This window comes from Ahaetulla prasina, chromosome 13, assembly GCF_028640845.1.
Source record: "Ahaetulla prasina isolate Xishuangbanna chromosome 13, ASM2864084v1, whole genome shotgun sequence".
Classification (NCBI taxonomy): domain Eukaryota; kingdom Metazoa; phylum Chordata; class Lepidosauria; order Squamata; family Colubridae; genus Ahaetulla; species Ahaetulla prasina.
In genome coordinates this window covers 16735194-16752794 of record NC_080551.1, presented here as the reverse complement: position 1 = coordinate 16752794, position 17601 = coordinate 16735194, and the positions used below count along the sequence as shown (strand labels likewise).

The 17601-nt window shown below is 44.2% G+C and overlaps 1 protein-coding gene across 1 annotated transcript in view; it reads left to right on the top strand.

Annotated features, from left to right (window-relative positions):
* Positions 1–599: 599 nt before the first annotated feature.
* The window catches only part of PDE8A (phosphodiesterase 8A), a 122829-nt gene continuing 105827 nt past the window's right edge, over positions 600–17601 (top strand). The window contains exon 1 of the mRNA XM_058156178.1: positions 600–1291. Coding sequence (XP_058012161.1) covers positions 1070–1291 — 222 coding nt within the window. The 5' untranslated portion in view covers positions 600–1069. The remainder of the gene's footprint in view (positions 1292–17601) is intronic.

Sequence of the window (17601 nt, the reverse complement as noted above, 5' to 3'; positions counted from 1 at the left end):
TCCGGATTTGGGGGGCCGCGCCTGAGAGACAGCCGGCGGTGTGGATGGAGACCCTGGACCCTTCGGCAGAAACGGCCTATTATTAACCCCTTTTGGAAAAATAAAAAGGACAACGTTCCCAAGCGAGGGGAGGAGGAGACAAAAAAAAAAGAGAGAGAGAAGGGGGACGAGGGTCTGGCCGCGGAGATGACTCGGACGGGCGCTTGATGAAGGCGGGAGCTTAACCCCGGAGGGGGCTCCCCCGCCCGCTACCCCCTCCCAGCCCGGCTGAGGAGCCACGTTGAGGAGGCTTGGAAAGAGGGGAGGGGAGGGGAGGGGGCTGCCTATGTGCGCAGGGAGAGCGGGTGGGGGGCAGCAGGAGGGGGCGAGGTGCGCCAGGCCAGGTGTGGGAGCAGAGTAAGGGCCCCCCCTTCTTCCTTCCCCTTCTTTTTCATTGCAAGGTCTCCATTGAGCCCTCGCGCCTTCCCCAAACCGGACTAGGAGATCTATTTGCTAAAGAGGGAGAGGGAGAGAGAGAGAGAGGCGTGGGAGGGAATTTCTGGGAAGCGCCGCCCAGAAGTGATGCCTCTCCTCCCCTCCTCTTAATCCCCCCAACCCAAACCTTGGGGAGAGGCGGGGAGGGGGCATTTTCCCCTCTCCCCTTTTGCTTGGAGGGGAGAGGGGGCAAAAAAAAAGAAAGAAAGAAAGAAAGAGAAAAGAAAAGAACAAGAGAGAATGTCATGATATAAGTGCACAGCCGGAATTTCAAGCCCCCTCTCATCTACCTCGCCGCACCCACTGCGCTTTCAGATCAAAAACCTCCGGATTTGGAGGCGCCGGAACGATGTTTCTCCGGATTTGGGGGGCCGCGCCTGAGAGACAGCCGGCGGTGTGGATGGAGACCCTGGACCCTTCGGCAGAAACGGCCTATTATTAACCCCTTTTGGAAAAATAAAAAGGACAACGTTCCCAAGCGAGGGGAGGAGGAGACAAAAAAAAAAAAAAGAGAGAGAGAAAAGAAGTAACCTTGAGATCTAGCGGCTTTAAAAAAAAAAACCCCACAAAAACAAAAACGCAAAGAAAAACAGCCATGGGTTGTGCTCCCAGCATTCATATATCTGACAGCCGGGTGGTTTATCACAGTAACAAAGATCCGGAGGACTCAAATTCGTCCCAGCAAGGCAACCCCGTCCCTGGATTATTCATTAAATCTTCCAACACCACCTCGTACAAGTTGAGAACCAACCTAACGAAAAAGGATTCGCGCGACAACATGGAGACGGAATCAAGGACCAAGAGATCCAGCGTCAAGGTAATGTGGGCAGAGGGGGGGAACCACACACACACACACACACACACACACACACACACACAAACCAACAACCGGTGGTGTCCTTTGGGAATCTAGGACCGGCTTGGTTGTGGTGGTGGGGTTGTGATGGGAAGAACTTAGTGAAGTCCACGGAGACTTTACCGACGCCCCAAACAAGTCGCTGGCTCCTGGTGAGTCGATTTTAAGCTGTTTTAGTTAAGTGCTCTCTGTTTTAGCTGGTGAGTTTTGCCAGTTTCATAAGCTGTCCTTTTAATTTTTTTTTTTTTTAAAATTAAATGATTTCCTTTTTTTTTTGTAAGAAGTTTTTCATTTTTTGTTTTTCTTATACACATATAAATGTACGTTTTCTTATTCATAGATAATCATACATATTCTCTCTAAAGAAAGCACAAAAATAAAACCTTTTAATTACATTTGGAGTTGCTCTTCTGCCCTTTCTTTCCCTCCGTTTTACAACAAACCTCCTTCTTCTCTTTTCCCTCCCTCCTTCTCCTTTCCTACCTTCTTCCTCCTCCTCTCCTTCCTCATACCTCCTTCCCTTTCCTCTCCCCCACTCCTCTTCTCTTTCCCTCCTTTCTCACCTTCTCTCCTACTCTTATCCCCCTAACTTATCTTCCTCTCCTTCTCCTTCTCTTCATCCCTCTCTCTCCTTCACCTACTCTATAAAATAAATGATTTCCTAGGTCTCTCTCTCTCTCCCCTCCCTCCTCCCCCTTTTCCTCTTCTGTGGATTTTGGATCAGTCTAAGAAAGAATTTGGATTTATTTGGAATATACAGATTACTCTCAGTGCTCTCCCTACACTCACCCACCCCCATAACGTCACCTTGGGCCTGTAGGTTTGCATCAGCCAATATTTTAATTTTTATTTATTTGTCGAGTACGTCTTAGATAATATATATATAAGTATAAGCATGAATTGAATACAGAAAAGGAATACAATGAAAGGGAACATTATTGCAAAATCGGTGCAAAATCAGTGTTGGAAGCCAGCAAGGGAGCTATGTGGTTTTCCTTTTTTGCTTCCTCTGGAACTTTTGTTTGCACGAGTGAAAGTTTGTTTTGAAACCCAAGCATGAAACAGAAGAGAAACCTTGACACAATAATGTTGCTTTTTCTTTGCTTTTTTTTTTTTTAATGTACGCATACAGGATTCCAGCTTTTATGAAGGTCTGCAAAAGATTTACGGGTATTTCCCTGGGCTGACTTAAGAAACCAAATATTACAGGAGGATAAATCATGGGAAGTTAAAACAAATGATTTAAAAGTGATTTTTTTTTTCTCCCCCTCCTTCTTTAGAATGGAGGAAATTGTTTGGCCTTTGGACTATGGAGTTCTGATCAAAGAAGGGGGCGGATTTGCATATGAAGTCTGCAAAACCTTTCAGCAATAGGATGCTATATAATTTGCACGCAAATGCATTTATGACAGGTGAAAGGTGGCTCAAAATGGAGGAAGATCGATGCACAGCATTGCCAAAATAATAATTTTAAAAAAAATGTCTAGAAAAGTTGGATTCAAAATTTAAAATGTAGGTGCCCCTGTATAGTGGGATAAAATTTAATTAGTTTTATTTTGCTTCATTTCTATCTCACATTGTCATCAAGTTGAGTTAGGGTTGCAGGTATAGTTTTCTTGCTGTTCCCCATTCTTTGTATTTTTTGTTTTACAACACTCCTTTGAGGTAGGACTGGCTGAGATAGAAAATGGCTTGTGATCTTCCAGTGGCAATGATCTTGCAATGTTTTGTGTTTTGTGTGTTGTGCTAAAACTGTCCCAAATGTGCAGATGAAAACTAAATGAATTCCTAATCTTTTCGTTCACTTTGATTCACTTGTCCACATATAGATAGTCCTCGACTTACGACAACGACTTTCTGTTGCTGAGTGAGACGTTGGTTCAATCAGTTTTGCCCCATTTTACAATTCTTCTCACCACAGTTGTTAAATGAATCCATGCTGTTGTTACATTTAGTAACACGGTTGCTAAGTGAATCAGGCGTCGTTGACTTTGCTTGTCGGAAGGTCGCAAAAAGGGGATCGCATAACTTTGGGACACTGCAGTTGTCACAAATGTGAGTCAGTTGCCAAGTCTCCAGATTTTGACCAAGTGACCAAGGAAACGGTTGCAACGGTCGTAAGTGTGAAAAATGGTCATAAGTTACTTTTTTCAGTGTTGTCATCGTAACTTTGAACGGTCACTAAATGAACTGTTGGAAATTGAGGACTACCTGCCATCTACTGCTATTATTTTTGGTTTTATCACCTCCCATTATATGATCTCATTTGGCAAGAGATTTCTACTGAAATGTGTATTTGCAATAGTATTGCAGTATCCGACTTCGATGCCGATCGCAGTTCTAAATATCTTTTTAAGAAGTGAGCTCCCAATGAATTAGACTGAGGCCTTAAAATATTGCCCTGAGTTTCTCTTCTGTAGAACCAGGAGAGGTTTAATTTGTGTACATTTGTGATTCCCCCCCCCCTCTTACACTTGCTATTTGCTCAAGGTAAAGGGTTAAAAAAAACCCGGCTCTTGACTGAACATTAAAATTTTCCTCTTCCACTTAAAACAAAACAAAACACCGTAAAGATATCCAGCAATGCCTGGTATTTAGCATTACATAAAGTCTCATTACGCTTCTATGGTTTTGTTATGGGATTTAAGTAAAGCTGGTAACTTTTAAAAGGTAAAGGTAAAAGTTCCCCTCGCACATATGTGCTAGTCGTTCCCGACTCTAGGGGGTGGTGCTCATCTCTGTTTCAAAGCCGAAGCACCAGCGCTGTCCGAAGACGTCTCCGTGGTCATGTGGCCGGCATGACTCAATGCCAAAGGCACACATAACGCTGTTACCTTCCCACCAAAGATGGTCCCTATTTTTCCACTTGCATTTTTTTACCTGCTTTCGAACTGCTAGGTTGGCAGAAGCTGGGAAAAGTAACGGGAGCTCACCCCATTACGCGGCGCTAGGGATTCAAACCGCCGAACTGTCGATCCTTCGATTGACAAGCTCAGCGTATTAGCCGCTGAGCCACCGTGTCCCTAGTTGGTAACTTTTAGCTGCAATTAATACTGTTACTTACCCAGAGGACATATATTATTGATGCTTATTAAGTAGAGGGGAGTCCTTGATTTATGGCCACAACTGAGCCCAAAACTTACGTTGCTAAGGGAAACATTTGTTAAGTGAGTTTTGCTCCATTTTACGACCTTTGTTGTGAAGTGAATCTCTGCAGTTGTTAAGTTAGTAGCACTTAACTGTCAAGGGAACCTGGCTTCCCCATTGATTTTGCTTGTCAGAAGGTCACTAAAGGGGATCACGTGACCCTGGGACACTGCAGTTGTCACAAATGTGAGTCAGTTGCCAAGTCTCCAGATTTTGACCAAGTGACCAAGGAAACGGTTGCAACGGTCGTAAGTGTGAAAAATGGTCATAAGTTACTTTTTTCGGTGTCAGCATCGTAACTTTGAACGGTCACTAAATGAACTGTTGGAAATTGAGGACTACCTGCCATCTACTGCTATTATTTTTGGTTTTATCACCTCCCATTATATGATCTCATTTGGCAAGAGATTTCTACTGAAATGTGTATTTGCAATAGTATTGCAGTATCAGACTTCGATGCCGATCGCAGTTCTAAACATCTTTTTAAGAAGTGAGCTCCCAATGAATTAGACTGAGGCCTTAAAATATTGCCCTGAGTTTCTCTTCTGTAGAACCAGGAGAGATTTAATTTGTGTACATTTGTGATTTCCCCCCACCCCTCTTACACTTGCTATTTGCTCAAGGTAAAGGGTTAAAAAAAACCCGGCTCTTGACTGAACATTAAAATTTTCCTCTTCCACTTAAAACAAAACAAAACACCGTAAGGACATCCAGCAATGCCTGGTATTTAGCATTACATAAAGTCTCATTACGCTTCTATGGTTTTGTTATGGGATTTAAGTAAAGCTGGTCACTTTTAAAAGGTAAAGGTAAAAGTTCCCCTCGCACATATGTGCTAGTCGTTCCCGACTCTAGGGGGCGGTGCTCATCTCTGTTTCAAAGCCGAAGAGCCAGCGCTGTCCGAAGACGTTTCCGTGGTCATGTGGCCGGCATGACTCAATGCCAAAGGCACACATAATGCTGTTACCTTCCCACCAAAGATGGTCCCTATTTTTCCACTTGCATTTTTTACTTGCTTTCGAACTGCTAGGTTGGCAGAAGCTGGGACAAGTAACGGGAGCTCACCCCGTTACCCGGCGCTAGGGATTCAAACCGCCGAACTGTCGATCCTTCGATTGACAAGCTCAGCGTATTAGCCGCTGAGCCACCGTGTCCCTAGTTGGTAACTTTTAGCTGCAATTAATAGTTACTTACCCAGAGGACATATATTATTGATGCTTATTAAGTAGAGGAGAGTTCTTGATTTATGGCCACAACTGAGCCCAAAACTTATGTTGCTAAGGGAAACATTTGTTAAGTGAGTTTTGCTCCATTTTACGACCTTTGTTGTGAAGTGAATCTCTGCAGTTGTTAAGTTAGTAGCACTTAACTGTCAAGGGAACCTGGCTTCCCCATTGATTTTGCTTGTCAGAAGGTCACTAAAGGGGATCACGTGACCCTGGGACACTGCAGTCGTCATAAATGCAAACATCCGAATTTTGATCATGTGACCAAGGGGATGCTGCAATGGTCATAAGTGTGAAAAACGGTCATAAGTCACTCTTTATAAGTACCTTGATGAAGGTATCTTTTCTTTTATGTACACTGAGAGCATATGCACCAAGACAAATTCCTTGTGTGTCCAATCACACTTGGCCAATAAAAAATTCTATTCTATTCTATTCTATTTTCAGTGACGTCACTTTGAACTGTCACTAAATTAACTGTTGTAAGTCGAGAACTACCTTTATATAAACCCCAACTTTCAGGTGAGGTTTGGGGGTTCAGATGGAGATGTAACCTGAACCAGAACTTAGACTAAGAATCAGGTTGCGACAAACAGAACAAGGGCAAAAGTACTCAGAATCTTTATTTTATTGCTATTTATGAATCAAGGTCTTTTGAATTTGGATGTTGTGCAATCTGGAACAATTTATGCAGCATTGTTTCACATTTCTAGAATGCTATGGCATTATCCCTTAAATTCACAATACGCTATTTTCACCTTTACGCAGAAGTTCACTCAAAAATATATCAAATGTGATGTCAAGACAAAAAAAGGTGTTTTTTTCATTGAAGGAAATGATGAAGGGCCATTCAAAATACAGTTAAATGAGAGTTAATGGATGTCTTAAAAATATCACACGGAACTCCAGAGGTTGTGGGTGCTGCATCATTGGAGGTTTTCAAGAAGAGATTGGATAACTATTTGTCTGAATTGGTATAGGGTCTCCCGCTTGTGCGTGGGATTGGACTAGAAGACCTCCAAGGTCCCTTCCAACTCTGATATTTTGTTCTGTTATTCTGTTATAACAATTTTACCTGGCTAGTAGCGAAGGGACCGCTGAAGTGTGGGAGGTTTTTGAGTTATTTGCACAGTTTGGATAGATGTACAAATCACTTAATTTGTCACAAATGATGTGCCATTAAATGGCATTACTGTTCCGTTGCTAAGTGAGGCAGTTGTTAAGTGAGTTTCACCCTATTTTACAATCTGTTTTGCCACAGTGAATCTGGCTTCCCCATTGATTTTGCTGGTCCGAAGGTCACTAAGGGGGATCACGTGACCCTGGCTCACTGCAACCGTCATAAAGATGAATCAGTTACTCAGCGTCTGAATTTTGATCGTGTGACCATGCAGATGCTGCAGTGGTCGTAAGTGTGAAAATTGGCCATACATAAGTCACTTTTTCAGTGCTGTTGTAACTTTGAACAGTCACTAAATGGACTGTTGCAAATTGAGAATTACCTGTAACATTATAAATGCGATGCCTTACACAGAACTGTATTAGTCCATATTGTGACCACAGACTGATCTTCAAGTTGTGCAGTTATAATAAGAATAACCGAAGTTGGAAGAGACCTTGGAGGTCTTCTAGTCCAACCCCCTGCCCAGGCAGGAAGCCCAGCTTTTATCCACTTGATTTAACTGAGGATTTGTTGTTGTTGTTAGTTGCGAAGTCATGGCCGACCCATTGCAACCCCATGGACAATGTTCCTCCAGGCCTTACTGTCCTCTTCCATCCTCTGGAGTCCATTTAAACTCACACCGACTGCTTCAGTGACTCCGTCCAGCCACCTCGTTCTCTGTCGTCCCCTTCTTCTTTTGCCCTCATTCTTTCCCAGCATTCGGCTCTTCACCAGGGAGTCCTTCCTTCTCATTAGGTGGCCAAACTATTTGAGTTTCATCTTCAGGATCTGGCCTTCTAAAGAGCAGTCAGGGTTGATCTCCTCTAGGACTGACTTGTTTGTTCGCCTTTCAATCCAAGGGACTCTCAGGAGTCTTCTCCAGCACCAGAGTTCAAAGGCCTCAATTCTTTGGCGCTCAGCCTTTCTTATGGTCCAACATTCACAGCCATACATTGCAACTGGGAAAACCAGAGCCTTGACTATATACACTTTTGTTGGCAGGCTGATGTCTCTGCTTTTAGTAAGCTGTCTAGATTTGCCATAGCTTTCCTCCCCAGGAGCAAGCGTCTTTTAATTTCTTGGCTGCAGTCCCCATCTGCGGTGATCTTGGAGCCCAGGAAAATAAAATCTGTCACGACCTCCATTTCTTCCCCATCTATCTGCCAGGAACTGAGAGGGCTGGATGCCATGATCATAGTTTTCTTAATGTTGAGTTTCAAGCCAACTTTTGCACTCTCCTCCTTCACCCGCATCAAGAGGCTCTTTAGTTCCTCTTCGCTTTCTGCCATTAGAGTGGTATCATCTGCATATCTGAGGTTGTTGATATTTCTCCCAGCAATCTTAATTCCAACTTTTGATTCATCTAGCCCTGCCTTTCTCATGATGTGCTCTGCATATAAGTTAAATAGGCAGGGCGATAGTATACAGCTTTGCTGGACTCCTTTCCCAATTTTGAACCGATCAGTGGTTCTGTGTCCAGTACTCACTGCTGCTTCTTGAGCCGCGTATAGGTTTCTGAGTACATAGTATCAAAAATTGAGGACTTGGGGTTATATCCACTAGAATGAACTCCTGTATGCAAAACAGAATTTTAGTCTCCGTTTGCAATTCTTTTTTGAATGATAATCTTTCTGCCTTCCATTTCATATTGGATGTTTTTGGAAGAACTGCTTGTGATACGGCTGTCATCTTCATATTACTTGGCCATTAATAGCTGCCCACAAACATCTGTATTCTCCAATAGAGTAAAGAATTTCCTTATCTGGCCCTTCTTTTCTTGTAAAGCAATTTTAAACCAGCAAGACTTTTTTTTAAAAAAAGTTTGCCCTTCTTATTGGTTTAAAAACACTTTTCTTTTTAAAACCTAATTGTGAAGTCTGTGCTGCTAGATGGCTAGCTTCAGTCAAGATGACCAAGGCTGTTTAAAGTTGATGTTTTTATTTGTTGTCATGAGTCAGCGTCATCTTATTTTCTGGATGTAGGTAATCCATAAATGCTTCTGTAAAAATAAATAGAAGCTGGCTAAACATTCATTGAACGTGAAATCTTTGAAAATCTCTTAAGTAGATCTGAGCTCAACTCTTGTCTGGACCCTTAATGAGGAATTGTCCAGTTAGAATCGGTCAACGTTTTCTCAGCCTTGACAGCTTCCTGATAGGTGGATTTCAGTTCCCAGAATTCCCCGATCCATGTGGTCATGGCTGGGAATTCTGGGAGTTGAAGTCGACGCATCTGGAAGTTGCTAAAGTTAGAAAATACTGGCCTTGTCCATACCAAGGTCGAAAACTCAACTATGTGATATGGTACGTGGTGGTATCCTAAATTCATTATCCAATAAATTTTCTTAGGGTTGCCACCTTCTTCTCCGGCAAGGTTCTTCTGCTTTCAGAAGGTAGAAATTCTTAGAAGAAGGATATGAGCAGTGGAGGGATTCAGCCGGTTTGGTTCGATTTCAGGCAAACCGATAGCTAAATTGCTGGCTGCCCCTGCCCCTCCCCGCCCCTCCCCTTCCAGGTCAGCAGAAAAAATATTTGCATTTTTTATATTGCACTAAATCAGGGGTCCTCAAACTACAGCCCCTGGGATGGATAGTGCAATGAATGGTTGTGTTGCTGCAGAGAGTCTCCCCCTTTGGGGTCGGCGAGGGGTAGAAAATTCCAACTTGGGGTCTGCTTCGGCCTCCTGGTGTGGGGCTTTGGGCGGAGACTGGAGGGAAGTGCCACTAGTGGCAAAGAGCCGGAGGGCCTTGTTCCAGTGGGACTGCCTCATGGCCTGGAACTGGCTGACCATCTCAGTCCGCTGAGCCTCCAGGCGCCTGTACCTGGCCTTGCATTCCCACAGGTCTTCCCTATGCTCGTGGTCCTCAGTGAGGTGCTTCTAGTGAGTCTCCTTCTCAGTCAGATCTAATTTGAACTGAGCTGTATTGCCAACTCTTTCTCATGGTGGCTGCTTAGCTCCAGCAATTGCTTCCTATTGGGGCCCTAAGGAGCCCGGGTGGGGAAGCGAGGAGTGGCTGGGAGGGGAGGGGTGAGTAGAGGCTGGCGAGGTGTCCCTCGACGTGAGTGACATCAACTTGGCCATGCCCACCCAGTCACATGACCACCTAGCCACTCCCACCCAGCTGGTCGTTAGGCAGATCATATTAGTGGTCCGCAGAATTTAAGATTATGAATTTAGTGGTCCGTGAGGTCCGAAAGGTTGGGGACCCCTGATCTAGAACACATTTGGCTTTTGTTAAAGCTCAGGAAATTACCTAAATTCTGGGCAGGTTGATACATACAAATGTGGTTGAATTTTGGTGCGTGAATCTTGACCAAATGATTGTCCTTCAGATGGTCCACTTGGAATCGAATCCTGCCATGAAACGGCATCGCAAAGCAATGAACTGGTGAAGGGATTTTAGCCATAAAAATAGGAGGAATACAGAAAGATTGTGAGTCAGCTTTCCCTCTTCTTTTGGGTATCTATCAATTTAATATGTTTGTGTTTTCGGATAATCCATCCTTGGCCACATATCTATAAATGGCATGATGTCATTTGCCAGTTCATGATTCATATCCTGGTTTTATAAGCTCATAGTTTTAACTCTTCTAATAACCAAGTTTGAGTTTCTTATTTCTTAAAGATTTTGTTCAAAGCTTACTGAGAAAAGGCATTTTTGGCTGCAGCTTAGCAGTCACTCAAAGTCTGTTTTAATGGCCAGAGAAAGAATGTTCTGCCTTGTAGGAGCCATAATTAATTCACTTATTATTCTTTCTCAACTGCTTAATGGTGAGACTTCCCTGGGTCGCATGCCAGTAAATTACAAACATAAAATAGAGAATGGTATGCAGTGATAAAAACAGTACATGATAAAGCAGCAAGAATTAAAAAAAACACACCAAAAAACCCACCAAGAAACAAAACTAGAAATCAAAATCCAATTAAGTTTAAGAGCCCCCAAACTGGCAACTAAGTAAGAATAAGTAAGGTAACTTTGGAGAACAATGGTAAATAAAAACATTTGAGAATAATACGTAATTATTAGATTATTGTAATACAAGTAGACCTCGACTTACAACAGTGTAGGGCCGCGGTGTGGCTCAGGCTGTAAGAAGCCTGTTATTAAAACACAGGTGCCTGCAATTACTGCAGGTTCTAGTCCCACCAGGTTCAAGGTTGACTCAGCCTTCCATCCTTTATAAGGCAGGTAAAATGAGGACCCAGATTGTTGGGGGGGCAATAAGTTGACTTTGTAAATATACAAATAGAATGAGACTATTGCCTTACACACTGTAAGCCGCCCTGAGTCTTCGGAGAAGGGCGGGATATAAATGTAAATAAATAAATAAATTTTTAAAAAAAGTGTGTTTAGTGACCATTCAAAGTTACAACAGCACTGAAAAAGGTGACTTATGACCGTTTTTCCACAGTTATGATCGTTGCAACATCCCCACAGTCAGGTGATCAAAATCCAGATGGCAACTGATTCACATTTACGTCCGTTATAGTGTCCTGGGGTCAGGTGGTCTACCTGTTATCGCATTCTGACAAGCAAAATCAATGCGGAAGCCAGATTCACTTAACAACCATGTGACTAATTTAACAACGGCAGCGATTCACTTAACAACCATGGCAGGAAAAAAACGTAAAATGGGGCAAAATTCATTGAACCAATGTTTCACTCAGCAACAGAAATTTTGGGCTTGGTTGTGGTCGTACATCAAGGATTGCCTTTATTTGCTCATGGGAGCTTGTCATTCACAAATCATAGATATATTGAGAGCCAGTTTGGCTTAGTGGCTGAGTTACCGAGCTAGAAAACAGGAGGTCATGAGTTCAAGTCCCGTCTTAGCCATGAAAACCAGCTGGATGTCCTTGGGCCAATCATTCTCTCTCAGCCCAACCCACCTTAAAGAGTTGTTGTTGTTGGGAAAATAGGAGAAGGAACCTATGCTGGATATGTTCGCCGTCTTGAGTTATTTGTAAACATAATAAAGGTGGGATGCAAACAAATAAGTAGTAAACCCAGGGGTGGGCTTCAAAAATTTTATCAAGGGGGTTCTCTGCCCGGTTGCTGGGTGGGCGTGGCCCTGGTGGGTGTGGCCTAGTTGGCCTCCTGCATCACGGCGGTGGGGGGGAGTGTTTTTGCCCTTCCCAGACTCTGGAGGCTGTCTTTGAGACTCCGGGAGGACGAAAACGGTCTTGCCAGGCTCCGGAGGCCCTCTGGAGGATGAATGTCTGGAGGGCCCATTTTTCGGTGTCCCCGAGCCTCCGTGCGCGCCTTGCACTTACCTGCATCCAAAATGGGCCACGTGGGGACTCCTGGGACGGGTGGGGTGGGATGAGCAGGGCCAGCCAGGAATGGGATTTGGGGGTCCTCCGAACTGCACCGAATCTTAGCTAGAGGTTCTCCCGAACCCCTGTGAACCCCCGTGAACCCCCAGCAGCCCACCCCTGAGTAAACCATAGTGAACAAACTTGATTCATGTATTGTGTTTAGCCTTAATACAGTTTTGTTTGATTCTGACTTCATGTGGTACCCAAGCCAATGGTGGTTATGGTTATCGAACTGTGGTTAAACAAACTGTACTTTAGAAGGATGTCTGGAATTAAATTGTGGTGAAAAACAGTGATAATAATAATAATTGTGCAAGGCGTCCCATCTTTAGCAGAATATAAATATAACATATAGTTTCTAAAATATGCACAGAAAATCAAGCTTCAATGCTTTAAAAGTAAAAGTAAAGGTTCCCCTCGCATATATGTGTTAGTCGTTCCCGACTCTAGGGGGCGGTGCTCATCTCCGTTTCAAAGCCGAAGAGCCAGCGCTGTCCGAAGACGTCCCCATGGTCATGTGACCAGTATGACTCAATGCCAAACACACGGAACGCTGTTACCTTCCCACCAAAGGTGGTCCCTATTTTTTCTACTTGCATTTTTTACGTGCTTTCGAACTGCTAGGTTGGCAGAAGCTGGGACAAGTCACGGGAGCTCACCCCGTTACATGGCAGCACTAGGGATTCGAACCGCTGAACTGCCGACCTTTCGATCGACAAGCCCAGCGTCTTAGCCCCTGAGCCACCGCGTCCCTCCAATGCTTTACTGCCCTTTAATTTTACCACTGTGTAAGGGTGCATTCTTTTGATGTCTTTTTTGGTTCTAAAATGTGAACTGCGTGGAAAGTTGCCGAGTTAATTGTACCATAAAATTCCAGGATAAGTTGGCTGCCAGGTATGAAAGATATAAATTGGCTTTTCACCTAATTGGCTTTTCACCAATAAAAAAAAACATCCTCCTGTAACATTACCCATTTGCCATGTGCTCATGCAGATTATGTACAATAATGAGCTAGATCGCTAGAGAATTTTTAAAAACATTTTTGAGTTGTTGAAGATAAGGGGGAAAAAGTAAATATTGTGTTGGTCCTTTTATCGTGTTTGGTTCCCTTTGAGAGGACTTGGTGTATATGTGACCCAATTCCTACCCAGGATAACCATGCTGGAAGTGGTAGTCTTAGCAGATCTGGAGAGTAACAAGTTAGGGAACGCTTAGTAACTTTACTCAAAGGCCTTTCTCACCATCTGATCCTTTTGCTCTTTCATAGATTCAACTTGCATGTTATAGTCAGCAGTTTATTGATTATAGATAGTTCTTGACGTATGAACGGTTGTGTCGTGTCCCACTCCTCCGCTGACGGCCGGGTCAGGGAAATCCGAATCAGGCTTGCCTCTGCAGCTCTGCCCAAAGTCCTAGCAAAGTCCTCAGAGCAGGCAGGAGACCAGTAAGTGACTTCAGCAAGATAAGTTCGACTTTGCCTGACTCAGAGACTGCCAGAAAGCAGATCCTTTATATAGGCCATGGGGTGTGGCTCCATGACTCAGCACTCATTAAGGCCTGCCCCTCCCTTCCTTCTATTGCCTCCGCCTATCCAATCTTCTGATGCGAGGGTCACTCCAATCAGCTGTTGGTAATAAACCCTCCTCAGGCTCACATGCTGTGGAGGAGGGGGAGGGGTCTAGCTGCTCCGTTTGCCTGGGCATGGAGTCAGGGCTGGGGCCGGGAGGTGCTCCTTCTTCTGCAGTTTGTCTGGGCATGGAGCCAGGACTGGGGCCGGGAGGCATACATTCCTCCGTGTTCGGGAGCAGATAAGAAGGCCCCGGCTTCTCTGAGGGCGGGCAAGACACAGCAGGTTGCTTAGTGAGCATTTGAAGTTACGACTGATCTGAAAAAGGGACTTACGACCGAGATTCGAAGTTTTGACAGTTGGATTCTTTTTTTGTGCCACATAATTGACTGTTGGGTGCTCAACAAAACAGCTGCATGTGTGACACTTATTCTAGTGTGCTTGTAAACCGTCCAGAGTTATCTTGAAAGAAAGACGGGTGGCCAATACATTTTACAAACAAATATATAGTTTATTTTACAAACCGATAAATAAAGCTCAGCTGCAGCAAACCTTTGGTTTTGCCACTGCTACCTTCGCTCGCCATGTTTGTGTACAACTCTCCCCCAAAAAGGTGATAAAATTAGGTTGGTCCCATGACAGACCTGTTGTTGTGACTCCAGCCCCCGAACCTGGTCCCATGCCCGAAAGTGACTCAGAAAGTGAAGGGGAAGGGCCGGTAAGGCTTACCTCGGGAGCACCGATTCCTTTGGCTCGGCTCCAGGAGCCAGAACCAGACCAGTCGGAGGACATAATGAGGCCGTCATTCCCTGATTCCTCCCTTCCCCAGGCTACGCCTTCAGACCCAGCTGATAATAATAATCAAGCTTGGCTTGACCCGCGCTTCAGAAGATTAGAGAGGCGGCGTCATCAAAAGGAATGGTGGGACAGGAACCCCACCCCACACGATATATAAGGAGCTTTGGGACTGCTCTCACTCCACGGGAAGCAAAGTTTAGCTGATCAGTTTCAAAAAGAGCTGAAAGTCTTGCTACGTGAGTCATTTGTTTGAACTTTGGCAGGCAGCTGTGATTTCTCTGCCAGGACTGATAAGAGCCGTGAATCCACTGGCTGAAGGCCAGCTCGTGGGTCTGAAGTGGGGAAGAAGACAAAACACCTGTATTACAATTGTTATAACATACAACTGGAATGGGCAGGCTCCGTTATGATCATAATGTAAACCATGACTGGCTAATTCCCTCGTTGTGCTAAGTCAAAACTTGTGATTATACCAACCCTGGTGCTTATGGGTTTATGCTACCTGTTTAAGCCACGATGAAAAAAAAACAAACCCCAAACCCTGCATGTGTGGACTTATTTAGATTGCATATTACTGTGCCTAGGAAACCAGCATAGACATGATTGCTGGAACAAAAGTTTGACCGATTTATTACAGCGTTGGCTTTTTGCATTCTGGTTGGAAGGAATTGGAATTGCAATTTAAAAGCATCATAAATTCTGCCTGATAGGGACTTCTGACGAATTGGAGGTAATAAATAGCAGGATCTGAAGCTTGTATTCTTCCAGATCTTCTTTCTCGGCTGTCAGTTGAACTTTTGGCCTTAAAATTAAACTGCCAGGTTTTGATCCTGTTCTTTTTTTTTTTTTTAATAATAATTGTGGAACGTAACAAATCAAATCCAAGTTTTTCTTTCTTCCGCATTCTCTGAAAGCTTGATTTGTGTGTGCACTTGTGCACACATGTGTGGTTGTCTCTGTGTGTCTCTATGTGTCTGTGTGTTTATCTGTGTGTTGTGTGTGTGTGTGTGTATCCATATTATCCGTGTGTGTGTGTGTGTGTGCACGTGCGCGTGCGCGTGCATGTGATGAGAGAACCAGATGTTGTACAATAATAGACTTTTTCTGACATTTGTAACTTAAACCATACGGTTTTCATCCAGCAAATGATTTATCAGTCTTCTTTCAAATAAAACCTCTGCCTGTTTTGGGATAACATCCCACACAATGCCATTAGGAAGCTTTAAAAAGCAACAACAGTTGGTTCTTGTGACACGCTCAGCCCCTAAAATTGGTTTAACAAATTGCAGTGATTTGTGTTCACATTATGTGGTGCATCCAAATAAATCGATTTCTCTCCCCTAAGTGAAATTCCGGTACATCCGACTTTGCTAAGATGGACCTGCATAGAATAGGATAGGTCAGTAGTGCCAATAGTGGGCAGGGCCCCAGTATGTGTGTGTGTTTGTTTGTGTGTGTGTGTGTGTGTGGTGTTTTAATGGATTTAAAGCAAGATCTAGTTAGCCAGTTGGGTAATGAAACTTCTGCAAGAAAACCATCAAGCTCAGAAAGCACCAAAGATATCTCCCTCCTCCTCCTCCTCCTCCTCCTCCTCCTCCTCCTCCTCCTCCCCCCTCCTCCTCTTCCAATCCCCCTTCCTTCTCGCACTGATTATGTTACCTAGTTGGGTATTGAAACATCTGCAAGAAAACCACCAAGCTCAGAAAGCACCAAAGATATCTCACTCCTCCTCCTCCTCCTCCTCCTCCTCCCCCTCCCCCTTCCAATCCCCTTCCTTCTCGCACTGATTATGTTACCTAGTTGGGTATTGAAACTTCTGCAAGAAAACCATCAAGCTCAGAAAGCACCAAGGACCTCACAGTCCCCCCCCCCTCCGCACCCTCCTTTTCACAGACAAGCCCCACTTCTTTCTAGCACGGATGTCGTTACCTAGTTAGGTAATGAGACATCTGTAAGAAAACAACCAAGCCCGGAGAGCAGCCTCAAGGACCGCACATTTTAAGTTATCCCATCTCTTGTGTGTTTCCATCTTGGAATACGTATGGGGCAAGGGTGGGATTCTGCAGGTTTGGGCGTACCGATAGCTCTGACGGTCAGCTGGGCCCACCCCACCCGCCCCTGCGCTAAAAGGTAAAGGTAAAGGTTCCCCTCGCACATACGTGCTAGTCGTTGCCGACTCTAGGGGCCGGTGCTCATCTCTATTTCAAAGCCGAAGAGCCAGAGCTGTCTGAAGACGTCTCCATGGTCATGTGGCCGGCATGACTAGACACCAAAGGCGCACGGAACGCTGTTACCTTCCCACCAAAAGTGGTCCCTATTTGTTCTACTTGCATTTTTACGTGCTTTCGAAACTGCTAGGTTGGCAGAAGCTGGGACAAGTAACGGGAGCTCACCCCGTTACACAGCAGCACTAGGGATTCGAACCGCCGAGCTGCCGACCTTTTGATCAACAACCTCAACGTCCTAGCCCCTGAGCCACCGTGTCCTGCACCATACCTACCTTTATTTCCTGTATTTGAAGCCCAGCTGATGGGCGTGGCAGCGTGGATTGCTGTACCTCAGCAGTTTAATTCACCGGAGGTGTAGTAGAAAGTGCTGTTTGTTTTTAGAAGAATTTAGAAGAATAGAATTTATTGGCCAAGTGTGATTGGACACACAAGGAATTTGTTTTGATGCGTATGCTCTCAGTGTACATAAAAGAAAAGAAAAGGAAAAAGAAAAAGAAAGCAAAAAAATACCTTCATCAAAGGTACATCATTTACAACACAAATGATGGTCATACAACCCCATCTGGCTGTACACCGTCCTGAGTCCTTTGGGAGAAGGGCGGTATAAAAATTTAATAAATAAATAAATAAATAAATAGGTTGCAATTTAACCCTTAGTGATAGCAACAAAAAGTTACAGTCATACAGTCACAAGTGGAAAGAGATTGGTAATGAAAATGATGAGAAGATTAATAGTAGTGTAGATTTAGTAAATAGTTTGACATTGTTGAGGGAATTATTTGTTTAGCAGAGTGATGGCCTTCGGGGGAAAAACTGTTCTTGTG